The 22,332-nt window shown below is 41.8% G+C and overlaps 1 protein-coding gene across 1 annotated transcript in view; it reads right to left on the reverse strand.

Moving 5' to 3' along the window:
- Nucleotides 1–22,332, reverse strand: part of LIMCH1 (LIM and calponin homology domains 1) — a 157,825-nt gene that overhangs the window by 54,828 nt on the left and 80,665 nt on the right. The window contains exons 4-6 of the mRNA XM_088524767.1: nt 9,645–9,751; nt 6,158–6,188; nt 3,042–3,152 (exon numbers count right to left, since the gene is read on the reverse strand). Of these exons, the coding sequence (XP_088380893.1) occupies nt 3,042–3,152; nt 6,158–6,188; nt 9,645–9,751 (249 nt within the window). The remainder of the gene's footprint in view (nt 1–3,041; nt 3,153–6,157; nt 6,189–9,644; nt 9,752–22,332) is intronic.

Below are 22,332 nucleotides of genomic sequence, written 5' to 3' on the forward strand. Positions count from 1 at the left end.
CACCCGCTACCAGTGCTGCCGTGAGCAGATCGAGCAAGAGGCTCCCCACACACTGCAGCGGGGGGACAAAGCAGGGCTGCTGGAGGGGAGGAGAGGGCTGCGATATCGCACAGAAGCTTCCACGCTGGAAAAGAGGGCAGCTCGGAGGGGAAGATCGGCCCCAGCATCCTGCAGACTTTCCAGGAGGAAGCCTTAATTAGCGCCACTCACCAGCGCTTGGCCAAAACACTGCGGCAAGGACAGCAGCAAAGGTTCCCTAAGGCCGAGCTAAGCTGTGGTAATGCCAAAAAGCAGCCTCACTGCAAACCAAAATGAAATTATCTTTCAAAAATCAAACAAAAAATATCTAACAAAATAGTAGCTGAACCCCATGTAATTTCCTTCTCCATTCCTGCTTAGCATGTGAACCAGAATACCCAGAGAAACCCCAGACAACAAAGATCTGTCTCCCTGGAGTCGGCATGATTTACACAGACCCAGGAACAAAACCAAAAATCCCATCAAAATCCTGTTGGAGAAACGACCCAAAAAGCTTTCTTAAATCCAAATTCTCTAAATCTCCTTGTCTCTTCATGCTGATCGGCTATTCTCAATCCTCAGGCACGCTTCCATTTTCTTAAATTATTGTATTTGAAAGACACAGAAAGACGAGAGAGCCACAGGACTTAAAGCAAGGCAGAAAGTCCCATCCTGCATTCACTATCTTTTCAGAGATTGAAAAGAGGCCAATTGTGAACTAATGAGTGCTGCTGCCCGACTTTCAAAGGGCTGTTTATGTTAATTTTGCATGCAAATCACCAGGAATTAGGAGGCAGGCACCAGGATGGTATCCCGGCCTTTCTTTATAGCCTTCCCCTTGGCAAACTACTCGCCCAGTGAAACGCCGTCTCACGAACAAGTACTTGTCCTGCATGGAACAAATATCGTCTCCCAAACGTTAGCAGTGGGGAAAAGAGAGTGGTTATCTGCAGGGCTGATAACGCCATAACAGCACGTTAGGTCTTTCACATGACCTAATTAGAAATACAACATGTCACCAAGTGGTATAGAAAGTGTGACTGCCAAATAGAAAATGCATTTCTCCAGGAACCTCAACCCTCCGAATGTAACCAAAACCAGCGACATTTAGACACTTGGAATTTCCAGTTTTAAAGTAAAGAAGAATGCATATCCAAATAGTTAATGAAATTAAAAACAGAGTAGCCATGAATAAAATTAGAAATGAATAGCTCTTTCATTTTGAGAAGTAGAAAAAGATGGATCCGAGACAACTTGCATCCGAGCTGTCTTTTGATTTGTTTATTAAAAAAAAGGGGGTAGAGAGGATTTATAACAGAAAAACTAAAACAGACTGAACTATTATTTATGGTCAATTTAATTATTAAACTCTGTGGAAAAAAATGCCAGTAGAGAATGTAATAAAGTGTCTTTTCATCACTCAGTCTCAGCTAAAAGAAACATCAGAGTGTTACACAGCATGATTAGCATGTTCTGTTTTACAATCAAATCGTCTCCAAATTCAGTAACGAAAAAGACCCGACGACCCAATTTGAAATGCTGAAGGGGTGTCAGGGCAGAGAGGAAAACTTACAAAGCGAGTTGCTCTCGTAGCAGCACCATCCACACAGACTTTTGAGGACTGAGAAGCGCTCTGTTTTTACATTAAAAGAATATATAGCTTTCAGCTTTTATGAGGTCTCTGTGCTGCTTCCACTTCCAACATCTGCAACAAATCACAGTCCAGCCTCTTCTTCTGTCTTCTACCTGTAGTGCCCCACTCTTCCAAGCACACACTGCTACCTACCAGCTCTGCTGACAAGCCTGCCTTTAGAGCCCAGGCTACCTCAACCCACCCAAAGAACCCACGAGGACCTCCTAAATGCTCTAACGATTAGTTAAACGGGTAAATACAACTCAGAAGAGCTTCACACTGTGAGATTCAATATTAAAAATGAAACTATGACACCATGTGGCACTAGCACTGCAGCAAACTGCACCTTGACAGTTTTTCTGCATAAGCTCCCTTGTCTGCTTCACCTTTCAGGAGCAAGGACTGCTTCTTCCCACTATCTCCTACTTGGAAACCATCCACATAAAAATTACTTCTTTGTTGCTTAGTCTCAGTCATAGCACTCATGAGCAGCGAAATCCTGAGTGATTTGTACTAGCTATTTCAAATTAGGACAAAAAATAAACCTCTGCAGAGAAGCAGGAAGTTCTCTTTGCCTTTCCTTTTCCACTGTTCCTTTACGAGCAGCACGGCCAACACAAGCAACATTAGCCCAGGGGGCTGCTGTCTTCGCACGCGCCTGTTCCTGCCCGCTTCCATCCCCAGGAAAGGCCCGCTTGGATATCAACGCTGAGCACTGCTGGGGCTCAGAGCCCCCGGTGCGGGTGCAGGACGCGCCGTCACGCTCAGCCAGCCGCCCCGAGCCACCGGCAGCGCTGCCTTTCCAGCACAGCCCCGCTCACCGCGGGCCACTTCCAACATCTGTTTGCTGCAAGAGTTCGGAGCACGGCAAAACACAGGTTCAACACAGCCATGCCCTTTGGGAAAGGCACTCCATTCCCTCAGGCCCTTGGCTTTATTTTGATACTTGGCTTGATGCTTTGCACTGCGACTGGAAACTGAATAAGGAAAGAGCTGCCCATAAGCCTGAACGTTTAAAGAAAAAATAATCTCTGGTCCCACGGGTCCAGCTCACTCACTTCTGAGTCTCAGCTCTTCTAGCCGAAACCGTGTCATAAATGAAAATAATTCAAACCAAAGACCACGGAAATGAAGATGACAGAGCCACGTGACAGTTCTAAAGCCCTGTTTCACATCAAGTGCTTCATCATTAATATCATCACAGGGCCAGCTGCCAAGAAAGCTGTGTTTACGGCTTGGTACAGTCAGAAACATTTTCAAAGGAGGTAGGGGTTTACTAAGTAATTTGTTCTCCAGCCTACCATCTCTTTCATAAGTAGCAACAAACAGAGTATTTAGGGGACTAATAATTTGAAAAAAATTTCCATTCCCAAAACATAATAAAAGATACCTTTCTCATCTGTGCCAGCAAACCTTCAAACTCCTTCAGGTTCAGGGTTGATCCACTATATGAGCTGCAGCTGTTTGCCGCCTTCCCTAGCCAATAAATGGTGACTAATACCTGCAGAAGTTAAAAAGAATTAATCGAAGCCATCTACACAGTTACTTAGCTATATTTAACTCCCTTAAGCATATCTCATTTATTCTAAATTTCACAGCAACACATTATAAATCCAAATTGAGAGGGAAGCGTGTCTCAATGGTTACATGTAAATATATCAGATAAATATTGAAACAGTCCTGCAAAACAGGTAACTTAACACACTATCCACCTAGTATTTTTTACAAATTGAAACTCTCATGTCTTGCTGGAAAGTAAACAATAAAAATAAATTTGAATAGAAAAACTAGACAAAATATTTGAAACTACTGTCAAGTAAGAAGGACTCCAGGAAACACCCTTATAAATATGCCCATTTGTAAATCCCACAGGAAAAAAAAGATAAGGAGTACTAATATTAGTATTCATTAATTAAAATAGTTATGCATAATGGAATAAATAAAATGTCTGAAACGTGTGCCTGCCCATTTCAGGAAAGGGAAAGGTAGCTCCACTTGGAATCATCTCAGCACATTTAACAAGATGACTCTGCAGTGGTGCCTTCCAGTGCCTGCACTTCAGAACTGCGCAGCTCAAAAGCCACGTGCATCTGGTTGCTTCTCTTACAGCAAAGTAGGAAGAGTTGGTGGTGTCATTTAAGTTCTGACTTAATGCCTCTCCATAACTCAAGAATCACATCAAAAACTAGCTCATATGCACCAAGGATTGCACTTGCAAATGTATCCACCCTCTCACTCCTTGAGGCAGCAGAGGAATTCGATCTGGCTCTGCTGATGCTGTAATTATTCTAGGAAAGGAGAAATTATGATGCTCAGCATGATCAAATCCAATACCTCCAAACTCATTGATGTTTATACAATGCAAAGAAAGCAAACTGCCTCCTCTGGATCCACATATATCTGCGCTTATCCAGCTGCCCTATTTTTAATGGTACCTGTGCAGCTGCAATTTGGACTTGAAACTGAGCAGCAAAAGTAGTTCAGCTCAATGTTTTGCAAGAGCTAAAATGTCAAAACATCACCTCATCACTTAGAGAATTTTTCTCATTTAATGCTCATTATTTCTGCATAACTCCATGGTAAAGTATTTCACTGAAGAACAAACAGATAATATTTTGATGTGGGGAAGATGTGCAACCAGTAATAAATAATAGCTGCCTACAATAGTTGCTAGTAACTATTTTAAGAAAGTAAATAAACTGAAATACAGTATTTTATGAACTGATCAGACAGGGCTACATAATGCATATTACATAAAAGAAAATAGATGTAGAATAAATTTGAAGGTGTGGGGGAAGGGATGGGACAGGACAGGATGGACCATCAGACTGTTCTTTTCTAATGCATTCAGATATCTTCAATTCTTTGGATTTCTCCAAATTTCTTCAGCACTTTTTTTCCCTCAGTCATATATTTGCTTCAATACTTTTTCCTCAGTCATATATGCCAGACTTTAGATTATCCTTTTTCCCATCAACTTTCTTTTCTTAGAGCCCTATCTCTTATTTAAGTGTGAAGTCCAAAGTCACACATAGCACTCCAGCTGAGGCCCTGCCAAAAAAGACCTCGTGTCATACAGATTGCTTCTTTCATAGCACAACTGTGGTGTGTAAGATAAATAACATACATGCCATGAAATAACTGAATAACACTCTTTTTATCATTTTGAAATTGCATCCAAAATGATACAATTGTGCTGAGGAGAAGGAGCTGGTTTTGCCAATACTGATTTTTTTCTTGAAAAAAAAAAACAAACTTTGATCTGAACTGCTTTCCTTCAACCAGCACTATTCTGCACAAAATAACAAATTTATGTAAAAATTTCTTACAGTAAATGTTCTCAAGTTAAGTGAGAACACTTGCAGATACCAGACTCCTAACAACTCAGAAACTGTCCTATTCATTTTTCTATCCAGTTCTCTGATGAAGGTTGTGGTATTTCTGAGTATTTCTGTGAGCATTTGATCACTCTCTCTCCTCTTCCTTTCTTTAACCCCAGCTGACTTTTTTTTCCAAATAATGTTGCATTTCCAGGCAATTGTCATTGGCTACCAGCCAAGATTACAGAATCATGCACCTGGGAAGCATATACTGCCTACAAACACAGGGTGGAGGGCATTTTTGAAAGCTACCTTTACTTTAAAATAATAAATTTATGCAAAAATTTTTAACCAGTGGCTTCAAAGTTGCCAAAATACCAAAGCTGAACTCTTCCCCTGCAACTTCAGGTATTAGAAGATATTACTGTACTGATGGCAGGAAAGATGGGATGAATTAGTTGCATGATTTTTACCTGTAACCATGATTACTGGCTTGCAGAGGAGTTATTAGGAAAAGGTCTTGGCATTTCCTTACAGTTTATAGGGATGTCAGCCAAATATAAAATTGAATTTACAGTATTTTACAGTTGACTAAAGGCAGCTTGCTAGGCTTTAGAAGAATAACTAACTCTGAGGCCAGCACAGTTTAGCCTTTTGCATTAACAGTTACTAAATCCATTACTACTGCCATTAGCTTAAATCAACAAGAAATTAAAGTAAAATGGAATTAGCTTTCTTGGGAAAACACTTATTTGTTTGGAAGAACCAAGAGAAAGCTAGCAAGCCTGATAGTAAAGATGTGTATCCCCATCTAGTATGATTCTTCTGCTTCCCTTTAAATGCTTTGTGCAAATTTACCTTATGCCTAGTATATTCATGAGAGGCTGCAGCAGCGTAGCCTCAGTCGTGAGCCTAGCTGCTCCCAGCCAAAACCAGCAGGGAGAGCAGAGATTACATTGCTCACTTCTCACCTCAGTAGAGATATATATTCTTCATTTTATTTCTGCTCTAAGTATATTTTGCCATAGTAGCTCTGTGTAAATTTCCAGTAGAGCTGGTTACACTTGTGTTCCAAAGTACTTTTCAGTGATACTCAACCATACTAAGCTTCTACTGACAGAATTCTAACTCAGGCCAAAACCAGGATTAACCAGATAAAAAAAAATACTCCAAGTTATGTACTTACATTTTTCAGCTTCCTACTATAGTCAATGTTCCTGGTTGCACACACACAGAGAAAAAGAAAAAGAGGAAAAATAAATCAGAAAGCAGACACACTTTCCAAGAGCGTGTATGCAGCAGATCACGTTTTCCCTAGCAAAAGCCTGCAGAAGGCTTCTGCTGGCTGGAAACACATGAAAGCTAAGAAGATGTAGTTCACACATTCATTTATTCATAACGTGGGAGTATTTTGTCACCATTACTTCAATCATTAAATTAGGATTCTGGAAGTACAAAAAGAAAATGTGTTTGTAATGGTCCAACAATAAAGTAAAAGAGTGCCAAAAATATTTCCTTTATACAGAGTTGCTGATTGGTTCCAAAAAGAAGACCAAAGTCCTCACTGCTAAAATACAGTCTGCTTTAATCTAATGGTCAAACTCTGTTCACTATTAAATCATGCAACTCATACAGATTTTGAAACCAACTCAACATGCATTTGACATGCATACACATGCATATGACAAGGAGGTATTTAACACAAACATTAAGGAAACACAGCAGGTGTTTCCAAGCTATTAAGGATCACAAAGAACAAGGAAGATGGAAGAACCAACGAAGATCTTGCCAGTTACAACAGAACCTGTTGTGGAAATCACATTCTGGTTTATGAACGTATGTTCAAGCACTCACATTGAACATTGGCATCCGACGCATTTATTTTGTACCAACATTCCTCAACAAGGGTGAAAATTGTGTGTTAGAAGCAACAAAGCATGAGTTTTGCATGAACCTAAGCAACACTCCAAAAGTCAGCAAAGAAGCTACAAAAAAAAGGAATGAAGCGAATGTGTATTGTTCTTAGCTGCTAAAAATAAATAACATTTGGATTTAGAACAGATTGCCTCCTGATTATTAGATAAGGGAATTGTCTTCTCCTGGAAGTGTAAGTCCAGTCCAGCACCAAAAATTACTTGACAAAATGACAAAACCAAAAATAAATGCATTTATATCTGTGAGAACAGGAAAAAAAAGTTAAGTGGGTTTTGATAACATCCCTTTTAAGCCAAAATTTTATTAATCAATGCCCACACACTAAGAAACATAAAACAGTCCTTTTTTTTTAATAAAACAGCAATGGAAAAGAGTCCCATTTAACAAGTCGGGAAGAAATTCTTTACAGCATTAGCTCATAATTTTTATAAGCTGAAATATCAAAAAAATAGATCTAATGCATACTTCTATATTAGCATATATATGAAAAAAAAGCTTAAAATCTGCCATTATCTTAATCATGTGAAATAATGCCATATTCATCTTTAGCCACAGAACAAATATTGCTTTTACTGTGTTTAAAAAATAACCTAAGAGTCTTCAAAGAGGGGGAAAAAAAACACCTTCACATTTTGGGATCTAGTTAGAAGACAGTCTTGAACATATTTCTCTACAGCAGTCATGGACTTGGCTTGCGCACCTCGCTCGGTTGCTCAGCGTGAACTTGGACAGCGCTACGAAAGCTCCTGGCTCGTTTCCACAGCTGCTTTCTCGGTACAGTCGAGGGGGAAAAAATCCCTGCCAGGGAGGCATTTCACATCTACCTAGCATCTCAGGGAGCTGCGGGCCAACCCAGCTCCTGCTTTGACTCGCTTATATTCCTCCTGGTCTGACTTGCTTATATGCCTCTTGCTTTGACTTGCTTATATGCTGGACAGCTCTCCTGGGAGCCGCGAGCTCGTCCCAGCCTTTGCACCAGCCTCCGACAAGATGCTCTGCTGTCCTCAGCTCCAAAAGGCCAAGGTTCATGTAGAAGCACCACTTCTCTATGCTTTTAAACAGAGACTAGGGGTTGTTTCAGCACCCTCTCCAGCCGTGCATTCTCGTGCTTTGAAAGGCTGCCATGAGGAACCCCTTCCACTGCAAGGTTGCCAGACTTGGAGCAAGGCTGGGAGAGCCTCGCTGCACGCTCACTATATGTCCCCTCTCACTGGTACATACATGGGAGAAGTGCCTCATGCTCAGAGCCAGAAACTTGGAAAAGAGCAAAAAAGCTGCAGACTATTCCTCAAAGCAAGGAGAGTGGCCAATTTGATTTTCAGAACCTTTGAATTTTCCCAGACAGTGCTTGAATACCATGAAAACTTGCCCAGCTTTCACTGCCAGAAGGGAAAAAAACTAGAATGCTGCTGAAATTTAGCAAATTGTTTCCATAAGATGGATGTGTTTGACCAGGATTTATTTAGTGATCTTTCTGGCCAAATGAAGCAAGGCCATTCACGCAACTCAGTAGTGTCTGTCTGTCTGCAGAGCAGTAACATTTTAATATTACACACGCCAGAACTCAAAAATTCAGAACTTTTAAGTAACAGCAATTAAAAGTCTTGTTAATTTTATGACATTTTGTGTTATTTTATGTGTGTTTGGGGGCGGACAGATGGAAACACTTGATTTCTACTAGTACAAATGAGAGGAAAATACTGTTTCTGTTCCTCTAGTCCATGATGACAAAGTCCATATTTAAGAGACCAGTCTATGACTATACAGACTTTGATTCATGCCTGTGTTGTGTGACCTCAGGCAAGTCAGTAATTCTTTCTGTGATAGTTTTCATCTGTATTCTACACCACTTCATAGAATTGCTCAGAATTTAAGCATTAGAGTCCACGCACTTCAAAATCTTTACAGTAATGAGGGATGTGAACATAGCATGACAAAGCAAGCTGTTGATTAAATGGAGACTTAAAAAAATCAGCCAAAGAAAAGGGGGGAAAAAAGCAAATGAGCTATTAGCAGCTATTAGCAAGGAGAATCCATTAATACCTGAACAGTATACAGCGATAAAGCACATGTTTGTGGTAGTATTGGATGGGGTAGAAAAGCATCTGAAACTTGACATTCCAAGTTCATATGGTTTACATAGAGTCCACAGCTCAGAGACAGCACTGTGTCACAACCCACAGCTCTCATTATAAAATACAGAGGCAACGCTCATGTCTGCACCTTGCATGTTCTGAGAGATCTTCAATTAATGGTTCAAAGTCAACATAGTCCTAAAATGAATCTTCAAAACAGCTGGATCTCAAATAGCACAGCAGTGATTTTTTCCTCCAGCCTACATGGCTCATTAAATAGAGGAACAAAAAGAAAGTTATCGGTTTAGACCCACCTGCCACCTGCCAAGCCCCACACGATCTCAGTGTCTGAACTAAAAAAGTGTTTTAAAAGAGCTGTGCTTCATCTCTCAAGGAAAAAAAAACAAAACAAAACAAAAAAAAAAACAAAGAAGATTGCCTTTGCCTTTGGAGAAAGGCTGCTGAAGAGAACGGTCTATTCTTTCCTGTGCTGCAGGTTTCAGAAAAACTCAGCTTTATGCTTGCTTTATACGCATGAACATACACAGGTGTGTACACATACACAAGTTCTCCAGCCTTTTTGCTCATTCTTAAATATTTACTATTAAGTCACATGCATCTTGAGGCCACAACATACTCACTGCAAACTGCTACTGTACTTACTTGACAGTTACTCTGTTTGAAGTGTCCTGAAGGTCACCCGGATCAAAGAGCTGAGATTCTTTAAGCCCCAGCTCTTTGCAGCCTCTCAGGAATAAGATGATATTATCCTGAAACAAGAGAAAAATTAAATTCATTTAATGCTTCTTCCTTGGAAAAGGCAGTCCTACCAAACTGACTACTCTTTGGGTAATCCAGTAATAATTTGCTGGGAAAAGAGCCATGTGCACTTCCCCACACAAAAACCTGAAACTACTAGTCCAGATAGCCCCAGTCTGTGAGAAGAAATAGTATTAACTTTGGAACACATGGAATTCATGCAGAATTTACACTTTCCTGAGTGACTTCTTTACTGTTGCTTAAATCAATACTTAGTAAACAGGTTATGCCAAACTGAAAGAGGCTTCTTTCAAAGCAAGAGTGATCACACATGGCTTTTCACTGAGGGGACTAGAACACACCGTATGCTTGTGCATGTATTTAATATATATTTAATGCTTACCTACGCACGTACACACACTTCTCCCCACACCCTTCATTAAAGCACTGTGCTTCAGCACAGATTTCATTTTCCAGGTTCGGAGGCCGGGCACAGGCTGGAGGAGCCGGGGCAGCTTTCGCTCCCATCTCCAGCTGGGAGGGCCGGAGCTTGCGGGGAGCCGCCCCGGCTGTGCTGCCGGCTGCAGCGCCCAGCGCTCGTCGCTGCGGTCCCACGCACCAAGCCTGCTCTCACCAGCCCCGCCACACAAAATACACCCTGGAAGTTTCAGAGGACTCCAAATCTCCCTTTCTGCCCTGGCTGAAACTTAGCTTGGTGCTGGAAGGGAGCCAAGGAGAAAGGAACGACAGTGGGGAGAGCAGGGAGCCCATGACCTAGGGGCAGTGGCATTGAAAGTAGTTGTGACACATAAAAAGATGCTTGTAAAATTCTCCATCTGGTCTACTGTTTGCAGTATAATTTTTCCACAATATTTCCAACTGCAACATGAATAATTCTTATGCTCAGCCTTTGAAGGAGGACAGTTGTGGTCAGTTCCAAATGGTGGGTGGAGCAATGTGTGAATCTAATAGAAATGGAAGAGAACCAAAAAGAAAAAAAAAAAGGTTCCTAACAACATTTCCTAACAAAAATATACAAACCATAGAGGATACACCAATCTAATAGACTTAAAAAGCAATCACGGTTGGGGGAACTCCAGGGAGTCTTAATTGTACCCCTCTTCATGCCAGAAGTTCAAATGATGGATAGTAACAAAAATATCAGTCATTTGGCAGCCTGTAGAAGTTCAGTTCTTCTACTGATGAAAAATCCATTTCTCCAAAAAACACTGTCACAACCCTATCATTGTTTTTGTATATTATTTTCTTTTGATGGCCATCACAAAAGCAACATTTGCCAGCAGTTCCTGTAAAACCATGTCCCAAAGTGTCCTTTAGAAAGCTGGTATCTCATAGCAGTAGGACAAATCACATATTCCAAAAAAGATTCAAGCAGCAACCCCTGAAAGAAGTTTTGCTTCTGTAGTTTTTATTTCCCAATAGTCTTAACAGTGGCAATATTTGTATAAAAGGAGGAGAAAAAAAAGTGTTCAAGTGAGAAATATTCAGGTAATCCTGCCTGGACTACTTAGGCAGGATTCGCAAGCCAAAATGTTATCATCGAACTGCAAAACTGAACATAACCTAACTTGGGTCAGTGCCAGGGAAATTCGTACATGCTAGTGCCACTGTGAGACACTGGAGAGCAATCCTGCTAAACCACACCAAGGAGGAGTTCTATCAGTAAGATCTAGCCCCTAGAAAAGCTTTCTCTGTGGATTACTGCCCCTTTCATTGGCCAAGGACTGGTTTCTTCTCAGAAGTTCTCGGTTCTCAGAAGATTTTGCTTCCATTTTCAAGAGAAATTTAAATTCTTCATCTGCTAGCTGTAATGATGCGTTGTTTCACAGTCAGGTGACTATCCTAATGTCCCACTTCTTTGTGGCTGTTGCAGTAATGAAAACTGGGAAATAAGATTTAAAACCAACAGTGTTTTTAAATCATTCTTACCCTAAAAAGGGGGATCAAATGCACCTGTGTGCGAGTCCAGCTCCTCCAAACCTGATAACACTGAAACAGGTCACACAAATGGGTCACACTGCGAGGATCACGGGCGCAGGCGCCACTCAGCTCCCAGAGCACCATCTTTCACAAGGGTCTCAAAGACAACACGTACTGTGCCCCACATGTGGGCATGTGGCTCAAACCCTGTCCCTCCTGCAGCTCCCACAGGCGTCAAGACATAACTTTACTGACACACATACCCCATCTCCTACGGCCCCAAGGGACATGCCAGGGTACCCTACTGCCCTGTTTTGGTTTCAGTCCATATAGGCTCATTTCATTCATCAAGACCTCTTTTTTCTGGTTCTTGTCTTTTGTACATGCAGGGAAGGAGTGATCTTAAGGACTGCAGTCTTTAATTTCTCTTGCAACTTTACCAGATTTTGTAGAAAATTAGGTTTCATGTATTAAAATAGTAAAAATTGTAAACAGAGTGCTTAGAGAAGATGCTCCAGCACAGTGACTGATAAAGGGACACAAACAGAAATTGTATCAGTTACCAGTAAGTTAAAAAACAAGAACTTTCTGCTTGCCTAAGCAGAGTCCTGGCAGTTACTCATAGCTCTGCTCTGTAAAGCAGAGAAATGTTTAGCTGGACCGAATTTAAGAACAGAAAAATTAACAAACCCACAAAATGTCACCACCAACACATCGCCCCCCACGAAGGAGCAATGACCACCTGAATCCTGTGAAGGACAATTGCATTTCAACACTGTCATCTTTTAAAGATAGGAGACAACTTTCTCAGTTGCCTTGTTTCCTGGCGTGTAGCCTGCATATGAAATAGAGCTCAGCTCGTAAAATCACAGTCAGCACAGACACCTACACCAGAAAGCGTAAGGAGGGAGGATACATCAGTCACTCGTAAGTAGTTGTTTTTTTGATCTGCTGTTTTTTAAAAAACAGATGACCCATGTGCTGTCACTGTCTACCATTGTGTCATTTCCCCATGCATTCAAAGCAGAGCGCAAAATCCTAAATCCTGTAAAAAAACACAAATTGGCAGTTGTGTAGGACAGACACCCTGGAAAGCCACCGCAAATTCACACTGTAGCACTGCCAAAACACAAGACAGCTCAAGCCAGTGAGAAGCAAATACTCACAGCAGGCAAATTCTCTCCATAGGATCTGCTGATCAGATGCAATGGAAAACAGCTTGAATTTGGCCCCCTTCCACTGCTTTCATCTTTCACAATAGCGAACTAAGTATTCTCACTGCAACCACACTGCACACGCGAACCACAGCTTATCACTGCAGTGATCGGTTGTCAGATGTACGTAGCCCAGATCAGGTACATAGATGAACTTTGGGAAAACAAAGCAAAACCAACCTCTACGTTTGCAGAAAACACTGAACCAAATGCTAAGTGCATGCCACATCAAAAAGTTTGAGATATTAATAGTTGCCAGTAGCGTTGCATGGTTTTATAGGACAGCTGTGAAGGAACAGGTGGCATTTTTCACTTCTGGAATGCTCAAGTTTTCTCTGTTCCAGAAGGAGATTTCAAAAAAAAAAAAAAAAAAAAAAGAAAATTTCCAAACTGCTTTTCTGAGCAATTTCAAATTCAGACATTTAAAAGCATTTTGTTTATTCCCAACATTTCTTCCTAATTCCCTCATTTTCCATTTTAAATGAAAAACTGAGGATGGAAAAATACTTACACAAAATCAATTCATTTTGACTGATTCACAATCTGATTGAAATGCAACACTAAACTTTGGGTTTTTTTTTTGAGAAAACCTAGGAACTTTGCAACATTTCTGTGTTTTTTTTTCCCCGGGAGTTTTTTTGTGAAAAAACACTTTCATGAAACATTGCTTTCCATACACATTCCCAAATCAGAAAAGCTGGAAGCAGCTCAATCAGGAGCTGCAGGACACATGCATTTGGAAGCTCCAGGATGCTTTTGTACCCAGAACATAACAGACTGCCCCACTCCAGAATTGAAGGCGAAGTTTGTTATAGCACTAAGGGGCACAAAGTTACAGGCAACCCAGAAGGATGTTAGCGCGTAAGAGCCTTACCTAGCAGCTACTAAATGTAGCACGAGGACAAGAAGAAAAAGAGGGAAAGGAAAACTCACCGCTCGGTCAGCTTGATCTGATTGTTGCCTCTCAAACCACAATAAAATTCCAGAGCAGCAGGAATTACAGGCACGTTCACACTGCCCAGGCTGCTATGCAGCTGCCATGGCCAGATGTTGCCCTCACCAACTGCACCCGCGTCCGCTCGCCGCTGCGGCCTGTGCGGCCTCGCGCGGCACCCGAGAGAGGCCAGAGCAGCCGCCGCAGCGGGGGCAGGCACAGACTATCGCAGCAGTTGCCTCTCCTTCCTCCTCCAAACAACACTTCGCAGCGGCGAGACAGACAGAAAACAGTGGAAGGGCAAAGGAAAAAATTACTACCATGTGTGGAATCGTGTGAAATCTAGTCCCGGGGAGTAAACAGGGGGACGATGAGATCGAGACAGGCCGAGCGAGGGGCTGGAGAAGGTGAGCCCGCTGGGCCCGCGCAGCGGCGGGGAACACCGAGGCTGAGGTTGTCGGCAGACGAGCCCTGCCTGGAAGGGCTTGGCAGGAAGGACCCCCAGGAGTGTCCCTGCAAACACAGACCGACCTTTCTCTGCTCCTCAGCAAGGGCGGGATGCGTCTCCTGAAGCGACAGCCTTGGTCGCTGAGCAGAAGGGCATAAAAAGACCTTAAAAACATGAAGAAGAAACAGTCTGTTGAGAGCATTTTGCAACTGCAAAGAAAAAATTGGTAGCCCCAAAAGTGGCTCTAAGCAATCTGCAAATATTATCTAAGGCCGCCAAGGCCTGACACTTGGTGCCAGATCCAAAAGGATCAAGGGAGAATTGCCAACTTCCTACCAAGGTGCTCAAGCCCTACTGCTTCCAATGAGACTTAGTATGTTAGAAATTAATTTTCTGTGTTGGGTTACAGGTGCCTAAATCGGTAAGGTAATTCAAAAACTATCCTACTTTGATATTGTGAGGCAGGGCAAAAGAAAGAGCAGGCTCCATTTATCTTTTCAGTGGGCTACTCTTCGCATTTCTGGCATCCGGCAACATCTTTTGCTAGTAGATGCAACCATTAGTCTCATATAAAACATGAGCACATTCAGTCCACATTAATTAAGTGTTGCAATTGAAAATGAGCAAAAACAAGTGTTATTCATAGGGAAGCAACCCCCACCATGAGAATTTGGGGGGGGACTTAATAAACTGATTGTCTGAAATTTCTTAAACCTGTCCTTAACCATCGGCTGACTTGCTTTTTAAAAATCTTTGCCCTGTAACAAATTTCAACCATATTTCTAAGTCTCTTAAGCAACCTAGTGTATTATTATTATTAGTTCTGTGGTTAAAGCTAAAATCCCCAGACAGGAATGGCCATATCTGTGCATAATGAAAGGCAAATGCAAGGAGTTCAGAGCACAAAAAGGCTTTGCAGGCCCTGGGCAGGAAGTCTTAACACAGCGTGAAATCTGGGTACTGAACAGAATGGATGATGTATCTGATTTCTGCGACTTTTGTAAATGAGCTTAAAATCTCTTCAGCTAGCTATGATGAAGAAGGAGTGAAGAGACAGAGTAGAGAGCGAAGGGGAAGGATGTCAGGGAAAAGGGGGTAAAGGAGGAATAGCAGGGGAGCTCTGGGAAGAAGATGATCAAGAGCAGTCAAAGCCACGCGGGCTGGGAGGGGTGCACCCCATGACTTCACCCGTAGGCCTGATATATTGCTCCTTGCTGCATCAGGTCATCATCCCCCAAGACAAAAATGCAACAGTTAAGCAGCTGGGGGTAGGTCAACACCCCGGGCTATGGGGTAGAGCAGCCAGATGATGTGTGTTTCTTGGGATTCACCAAGCCCCAGCCACACCAGAGTAAGATGGCTTTGTTTACAGCAACAAGGACACGGCGCAGGCAAGCAAACCAACCCCCCCGAGCATTTTTCGGGCAGTTCACTACGTCTTATGCTGGTGAAATCATAGGCAGATGTCAGCATCCACCCAGGCTTGGAGGAGTGCCTACCTCATGCCATATGCTGTGGTTACAGTCCAAAGAAGAGGTGGAAGTGTCCTTTCCACTCCCTCTCCACACCTTTTCAGTACCAAGTCATACTGCTTGGCTTCTGAGGATTTGGGTCTCAGCTTTCTGAGCTCTTCTGTTACCCATATAACATTTTTTGATGAATAAAGGTCATTGAGAGCAAGCTCATGTGCTGTGAGGTGCAGCCAGCAACTGCTAGAAGCTGCAGGGAATTCACCTCATTAAATCCAGTCAGATGGGTAAAAAGACACAAGGAGAGAGGAGCCACCACCAAAAAAAGAAAAGCTTGGTTCCTTTTGCTTGAGTGGAAAGGGCAGTCATTTGTCTTACTCTGTCTTGGAGCATGTGCCATAAAACTTACTGCAGGGTGGGCTGAGGAAAAAGAAAATGCAAGAAACGCCACAACGCAGAGCGCTCAGTGCCACAAACAGGAGCTCAGAATCTGAGGTCTGCACCGCTTCTTCCAGCCATCCTGCTGGCAATGTTTACACTATCTGAAGAAGGAATGGGCAAAAGAAAAGCCATGAAGACAAATATGACCTTCATTTGCTCTTGCACATCATGGATTATGAGTGCTGGAAGCAGGACTGTATCTAAACAGAGAATTCAAGGAGCCCTGAAATCATGTGCAGTGTCACAACATCCTTCCGAACATTCTTTTGGCTGGACATTCTCAGTTCTCAGCACATCGCTGCCCCACAACTGAGCTTTGCAGCAAAATGGGTAAGAAATCCTCAACTGAGGCCAGAATGCCCTTTTCTAGGTTTAATATATTTCTGTGTAATTATTAGGATGTGATAAGAAGAGTATACAGTATGACTACCTGCTTAGGAGATCTTACGGGCAGCCATACCGAGCAACCTGCTTCGAGTAAACAAAAAATCCATAAACTTTAAAACCAGAGTGACACGTTGTAGCAATACTACAGTAAGTAGTGCGAGGATGAAAGGAGCCTACAAATCAAGGGGCTCGTTACAAGTAATGGACCACCAAAGAAACTAACCCGAGTCAGAAATATGGAAGAGTAGAGCTTCCCCTAGACATACCATTAAAAAGGAGACTAACCTCTGTATGAAAAGAAAAAAAAAAGAAATTTATAGATGAAAAAAGTTGAATTGAGTGACATATCTGAAAATAGATCCTTGGAGCAATTTAAAAGAAACACTGCAAATAGCTCGCGCTCCAACACAAACAATCTTTCATGTGTTACATACAGCAATCAACTACACCCAAACACTGCTTAACAAACCTGAGTTTTGCTGAACTTATTCCTGAGCGCTCTCAAGGCAATCATGTGTTAAGCCACATGTGCCACAGCACAAGAGATGTTTCTCAAAAGCTATTTAGATGTGGGCACCTGCTGAGGTACTGTATTATGGTAGTAATAAAGATTATTCTTCCCCCATGTTTTCCTTAAATAAGTCAGTAGATCTAATAAAAGATACTACCTTTTCTTACGTACTTTTCCTTCCCTTCTCTGCCTACATATTCCAAGCTTCAAGAGATGTGTTTATCACATCTGATGTCTCAAGACACATTACTCAATGCTTGCTTTCTACCTTTGCTTCTACTGTGGAGAAACTTACAACCTATTTTCCAAGAAGAGCTGTTTGACTACTCTGGGGAACCATCAGGTATGACTTGACACAGGACGTATGAGATGGAGTGGGGCCATCTCAAGAGAAGGAAAAGGGGGAAAACCCTATACACCACAAACCTCTCCACCTCAAAAAGTGTGTCAGAGGATTATTAACTACCTGTCTACCATAATCTACTAGGAACTAGTATAGGTAGTTTCAAGCACAACCAGTGCAATTCATCTGCACACACATTCACTGAGAAGACTATCTGAAAAACACTTTTTAACTTGTGATCAGCAAAATGAGAATTTCTGAGTTCTCTCCCTCAGTATATCTAAAGAAGAAAGCAAGGGCAGAAAGAGAACTTGCGAATTAGCGTTCGTGAGATTTATACCTGATACTTTTCTGATACACAAGAGGGATCGTAAAGCAACAGATGGCTGTATGACACAAAGTCATTTTTTAAGTGTTATAGCCTTAATTCTTCTTTTCTCCTGGTCATTTATCAGCTGTCTTCCTCTGGAGGTATGCAAGCAGCTTTCATTTGAGTTGTACAGACCTGGAAAATACAGGATTTTATGAAAATGTGTGCCTGATGAATCTCAGATGAAAAGGTTTTGCTGCATCCAGCTATAGAGAATTAGCTGTGTGTGAAATTTTGAACATTCAGGGCTAGAAAAAAAACAGACTGAAATTCTGTGCAGCATACACTTAAAGCACAAAACTGTAAGGTTACAAAAAGAACAGATATTTTAAAATTAAACCCAGCTTTGCATGAACCATCTGCAAGTAAACATATTACCACCAGCAGCAGCCCCAGGTTATCCCAGCCGCTACCAGCACGGCTTTCCTTTCTTGGCCCTTGTTTTCACTTGGTATGTTCTCTTCAGCCTGATGCATTAAGCAGAGCCACCTTCCATTTGAAGTGAGCGAACGGTAACAACCGGCCAGCGCTCCGGCTCCTCTCAGCGGGGGCATCAATCAGCCCCGCGAGGAGCGGGGCCTTTCGCAGCCGGGGCGCCGGGAGGGCCCCAGGCCCCGCGTCCGCGCTGCGCCGTCACCGCGGGCCTCACGCACACCAGGAAACGGGGCCTGTGGGCGCCGGGGGCCTGGCAGTAGCTGTTAAAATCAGACCAAATTTCTGTTCCCGAAGGCAAACAGCAAAATAGTGAAACCGCCAAGGAGGACTCATTCCTGCTCAGTTCGTGACCCCTGCAAAAAAAGCAACAAATTCCTTTTCTCCTTTCAAATTAAACATCTACTCTTTATTGCCAAGGAATATGTTTTAATAATCTGTGGTGTTCAAGGTTTGATAAACATCAGAAATCTCTTTGCTGCTGTTATATGATACCTGACATACATTTTCCTCCCACTCGTAGCTTTGCATTTTCATGCCAACATTACATAAAACATACTGTAGTTCTTCTATGTTGGGGTTTCCTTGCTGCTAAAAGAAACTGTTCAAGTCCCTAAAATACTAAAAGTGTTCAAGTCCCTAAAAGTGTTTTTTTTTTTTAATTGGCTTTTTATACTGAATGAAGTTCCAGCACATTCCAGATGGGGGGGGGGAGGGAGAGGGAAACTACATTACTGCTTTACTTCCAGAAAAAAAAGACAGAAAAAAAAAGGAAACTTTCACATTTGGTTGCTTAGAATGATGTCAGTGAGGAAAGGAAGGGGAAAGAATCAATAATCTCTTCGTTGCCTGTGCATTTTACAGACAACCAAACTATCTATGCAAAAAGACTTTAGATAAATCGATGCTTATTCTTAACTTTAACCATACATATTTCAACTGCCTAAATTACTAAGTATCACAACATTCGATCCATATACCTGTAGATTCTCAGACAAATAAACCCCAACATATAGTAAATATTCAAAGTAAGATGAGCTACCCAAAAGTATTGCAGTGATTTATTTTCTGTCCTTTTTCAACCGTTAGTAAATTATTTGTTACACGTAATTCAAATGCTGACAGAATTATTAATGAAGTTACAGTAACCGCAAATTTAGAAAGACTGTGCAAAACAGCCAACTGCTATTACTATTGCTGATTAAGTCTATAGAGGTTGTGCAGTTAATGCTTTGGAAGGGCCCCTTGGACAGCAGGTTCCCAGGGCTGCCTTTGGATGGCAGAGTGTTTCCAGTTCCGAAGACTCAGCTGGCAGAAGGAAGGAAAGTACATTGATATGCTGGATTCAAAAGGCAGAACACAAATTTCTTCACATTTGGGGGCAAAAATCAATGATTAAGTCAAGATGGAAAGAAAGGAATTCTGTTTTAATGTGTGTGTGTTTTTTTTTTTCCTTGTTGAAAGGTTTTCTCCCAACTCTTTCAAAAACTTATGGTTCTGGTTCCTCTCAAATTCAGAATATAGAAGACAAGGGCCTCACCTCTCACAAGACAGATGATTTCTCTTCCCTTTTCTGTTAAGACACCACAGGCCTACTTGAAGCCTGCTTGTCCTCTAGTTACACCCAAAGTGGCAGGTGCAGGATGACAGACACAAGCATCGCACCAGCTCTCAGGAACAGGACACAAGGGGTGGAAGTGATAGAAACAGCTCATCGGACTTGGTAGCAGGAGAAGAAAGGGAGAAAAATCAGTCACTACTGATATTTAAGTCCTTAAATTTCCTTTTATACCCTGCCTTCTGTCCTAACCAGATCTGAAACATCTTCTGTTTATTAAAAAAACACTGATAATAAAACATATCTTAGCTGGGTATAGCCAAAGCCTCCAGCTCAGAATAGTCTCATAACAAACACTTGCAGAGATGTTCAGACATCCTCAACAACAAGCATCAAACTCCTGACTTGCTATTTCTGAAAACCTTTGCAATTTAAGGACAGATAATATCAACAGAGACAAAACTTAGCTGATGATGGTGTACAAAAGGAAAAGGGTAAATTTAAAGCAATTACTTTTTTTTTTTTTCCCCCCTTTTCTCAATAGGGAGACTCAGACTGCAGTAGGTTGACCGAAGAGAGGTGTACCTGGACTGGGTAGCCAGCAGAGGCCAGCAGGATGACTAGGATGACTAGCTAGGCTTTACAGGCGTGGACACAGCTATCCTTGCTTCAGAGCCAGCAAGAACCCGCCAGCAATTGGGCTGATTTAGAGCACTGCAGAGCACCAGTCCCAAACCACCTTGTGCAGGGATGCAGAGCTCTGGAGAAAGCAGATGTGACACTCGGCTGCCCCAAAGCCGCACAAGGACAGCAGGACGTGTTGCCTCTAACAAGCACCGCTACGCTGTCCTTCGCGTGACCGGAGAAAATTAATCAGACACCCCATAGCCTCACCTGCGTATTAGCATATAGCGAATATGCAGCTTATCCAATGACTTACCCATACCCACAGCACACAGATTGTCCAAGGTGTCCTGCCATCTGGCATAACCCAAACTCCATCTTTCGTTTTCCTGCATGAAAGAGCAGACTCTCTGCCTCATCTTTACTTCCCAACCACTTTCTAGACTCAGTTGGCCACTTTTACTCCTAACACGTGAAATTATAAAGGAGAAGGTTATATCTCTATAGAAACAGTATTTGCATATTGTTGTGCAACAGAATTAGTCATAATGAAAGCTCTGACAGAGGATACCAACCACAGTCTTTTCAGGTTTTCAATGTGCAATTTGCTTACATAAATTGCCTGCAGGCAGGTCTAATCCAATATTGCTCAAATTCAGCCAAAAAAAAGTAAAAACAGACTAAGCAACAAAAAACTCTTGGGAAGATAAACTATCCACAAGAATGTAAGTACTTTGACAAAGCAAAGCATGACTGCACTCACTTGTAGCTCTTCAAAAAATGTGAAAGTCTAAAATCCAAGGAGTTTCAGTTCTCTAAGATCATATTTTAGAAAGCAAATTTTAATCAGGATTGGGTGGCTCAAGAGATTGGGTAATAGTATTTAAAAAATCAAGTGATTAATCTTTGATCAATCAGAGAGTAAGGACTAAAGAGCATTTGAGGTCTCAAACACCCCTGGGAACGAGCCAACTTGGTGTAATGCTGTGGATGCTGACTGTAGGCATTTTGGGGAATTTAGATTTTCTCACGCACTGGCCTCATGCTTACGAGTAACTTCTTTTGAATTTGACTAAAACTACCCCATTATCCTCCCCAAAATTCTGCCTTATTGTTACGCTAATGAAAAGCCAGATCCCAGCATTGCTGATAGAACTATCCTGGCAAATACCTCATTTCTCTGTGTCTGCCTTCTAATCACATCTAAATAAAAAATTATGAGTGTTTTTTCAAATACTATACCATACATTTTGTGTGCATAGATAAAAGAGATGAACAGATATATTCCAGTAAGTTGGATCCTTTCTTGGCTGGAAAATATATTTTCATCACTGCTGACATCATTCAGACATCTGCAGGGCTCAGAAATTGAGGTGAGGCAGATCTGAAGACATAGCTCCTGAGTTCCCCTCAAACTGATCATTTTACTGACTTTTGCTCTTTCAGTTTTATTAGACAGATGGAAAGAACAAGCAACAACTAGTACGATATCTCTGAAAATAAACTATCACCCATTCTGAGATAATTTTGCTAATACCTTGCTCACTCAAATTTTCAGTTAACTGCAAGACATCTCTAAGATGATGTATTTGTCTTGTTTATGTAAAATTCCAGTTCTCTGAAATATCAAATTCTGCCCAACCACTATTGAGCACTATAGAAACAAAACATAGGCGTGCACACTAAGAAGGAAGATCAAGCTAGCCTGGCTTTGCTTCTCAAAAAGCCCAAAGCAAAGCAAAAACAAACCTTCAGAAACTAACTTAAAGTCATGGTTCTCTTTTACTTAAGTCAGTAGCAAATTTATTAGCTTATACCATTTCAGTGCACAGGAAAGTATTTATTTCTCTATATTTGCCTGTTGATAGGTTTTTATAAAAGCTTAGATAGGAACCAACGACCAACCTACTGGGGAACACT

This window comes from Tinamus guttatus, unplaced genomic scaffold (genome assembly GCF_059628265.1).
Source record: "Tinamus guttatus ecotype Peru unplaced genomic scaffold, ASM5962826v1 Tinamus_guttatus_pri_ptg000213l, whole genome shotgun sequence".
Lineage (NCBI taxonomy): Eukaryota > Metazoa > Chordata > Aves > Tinamiformes > Tinamidae > Tinamus > Tinamus guttatus.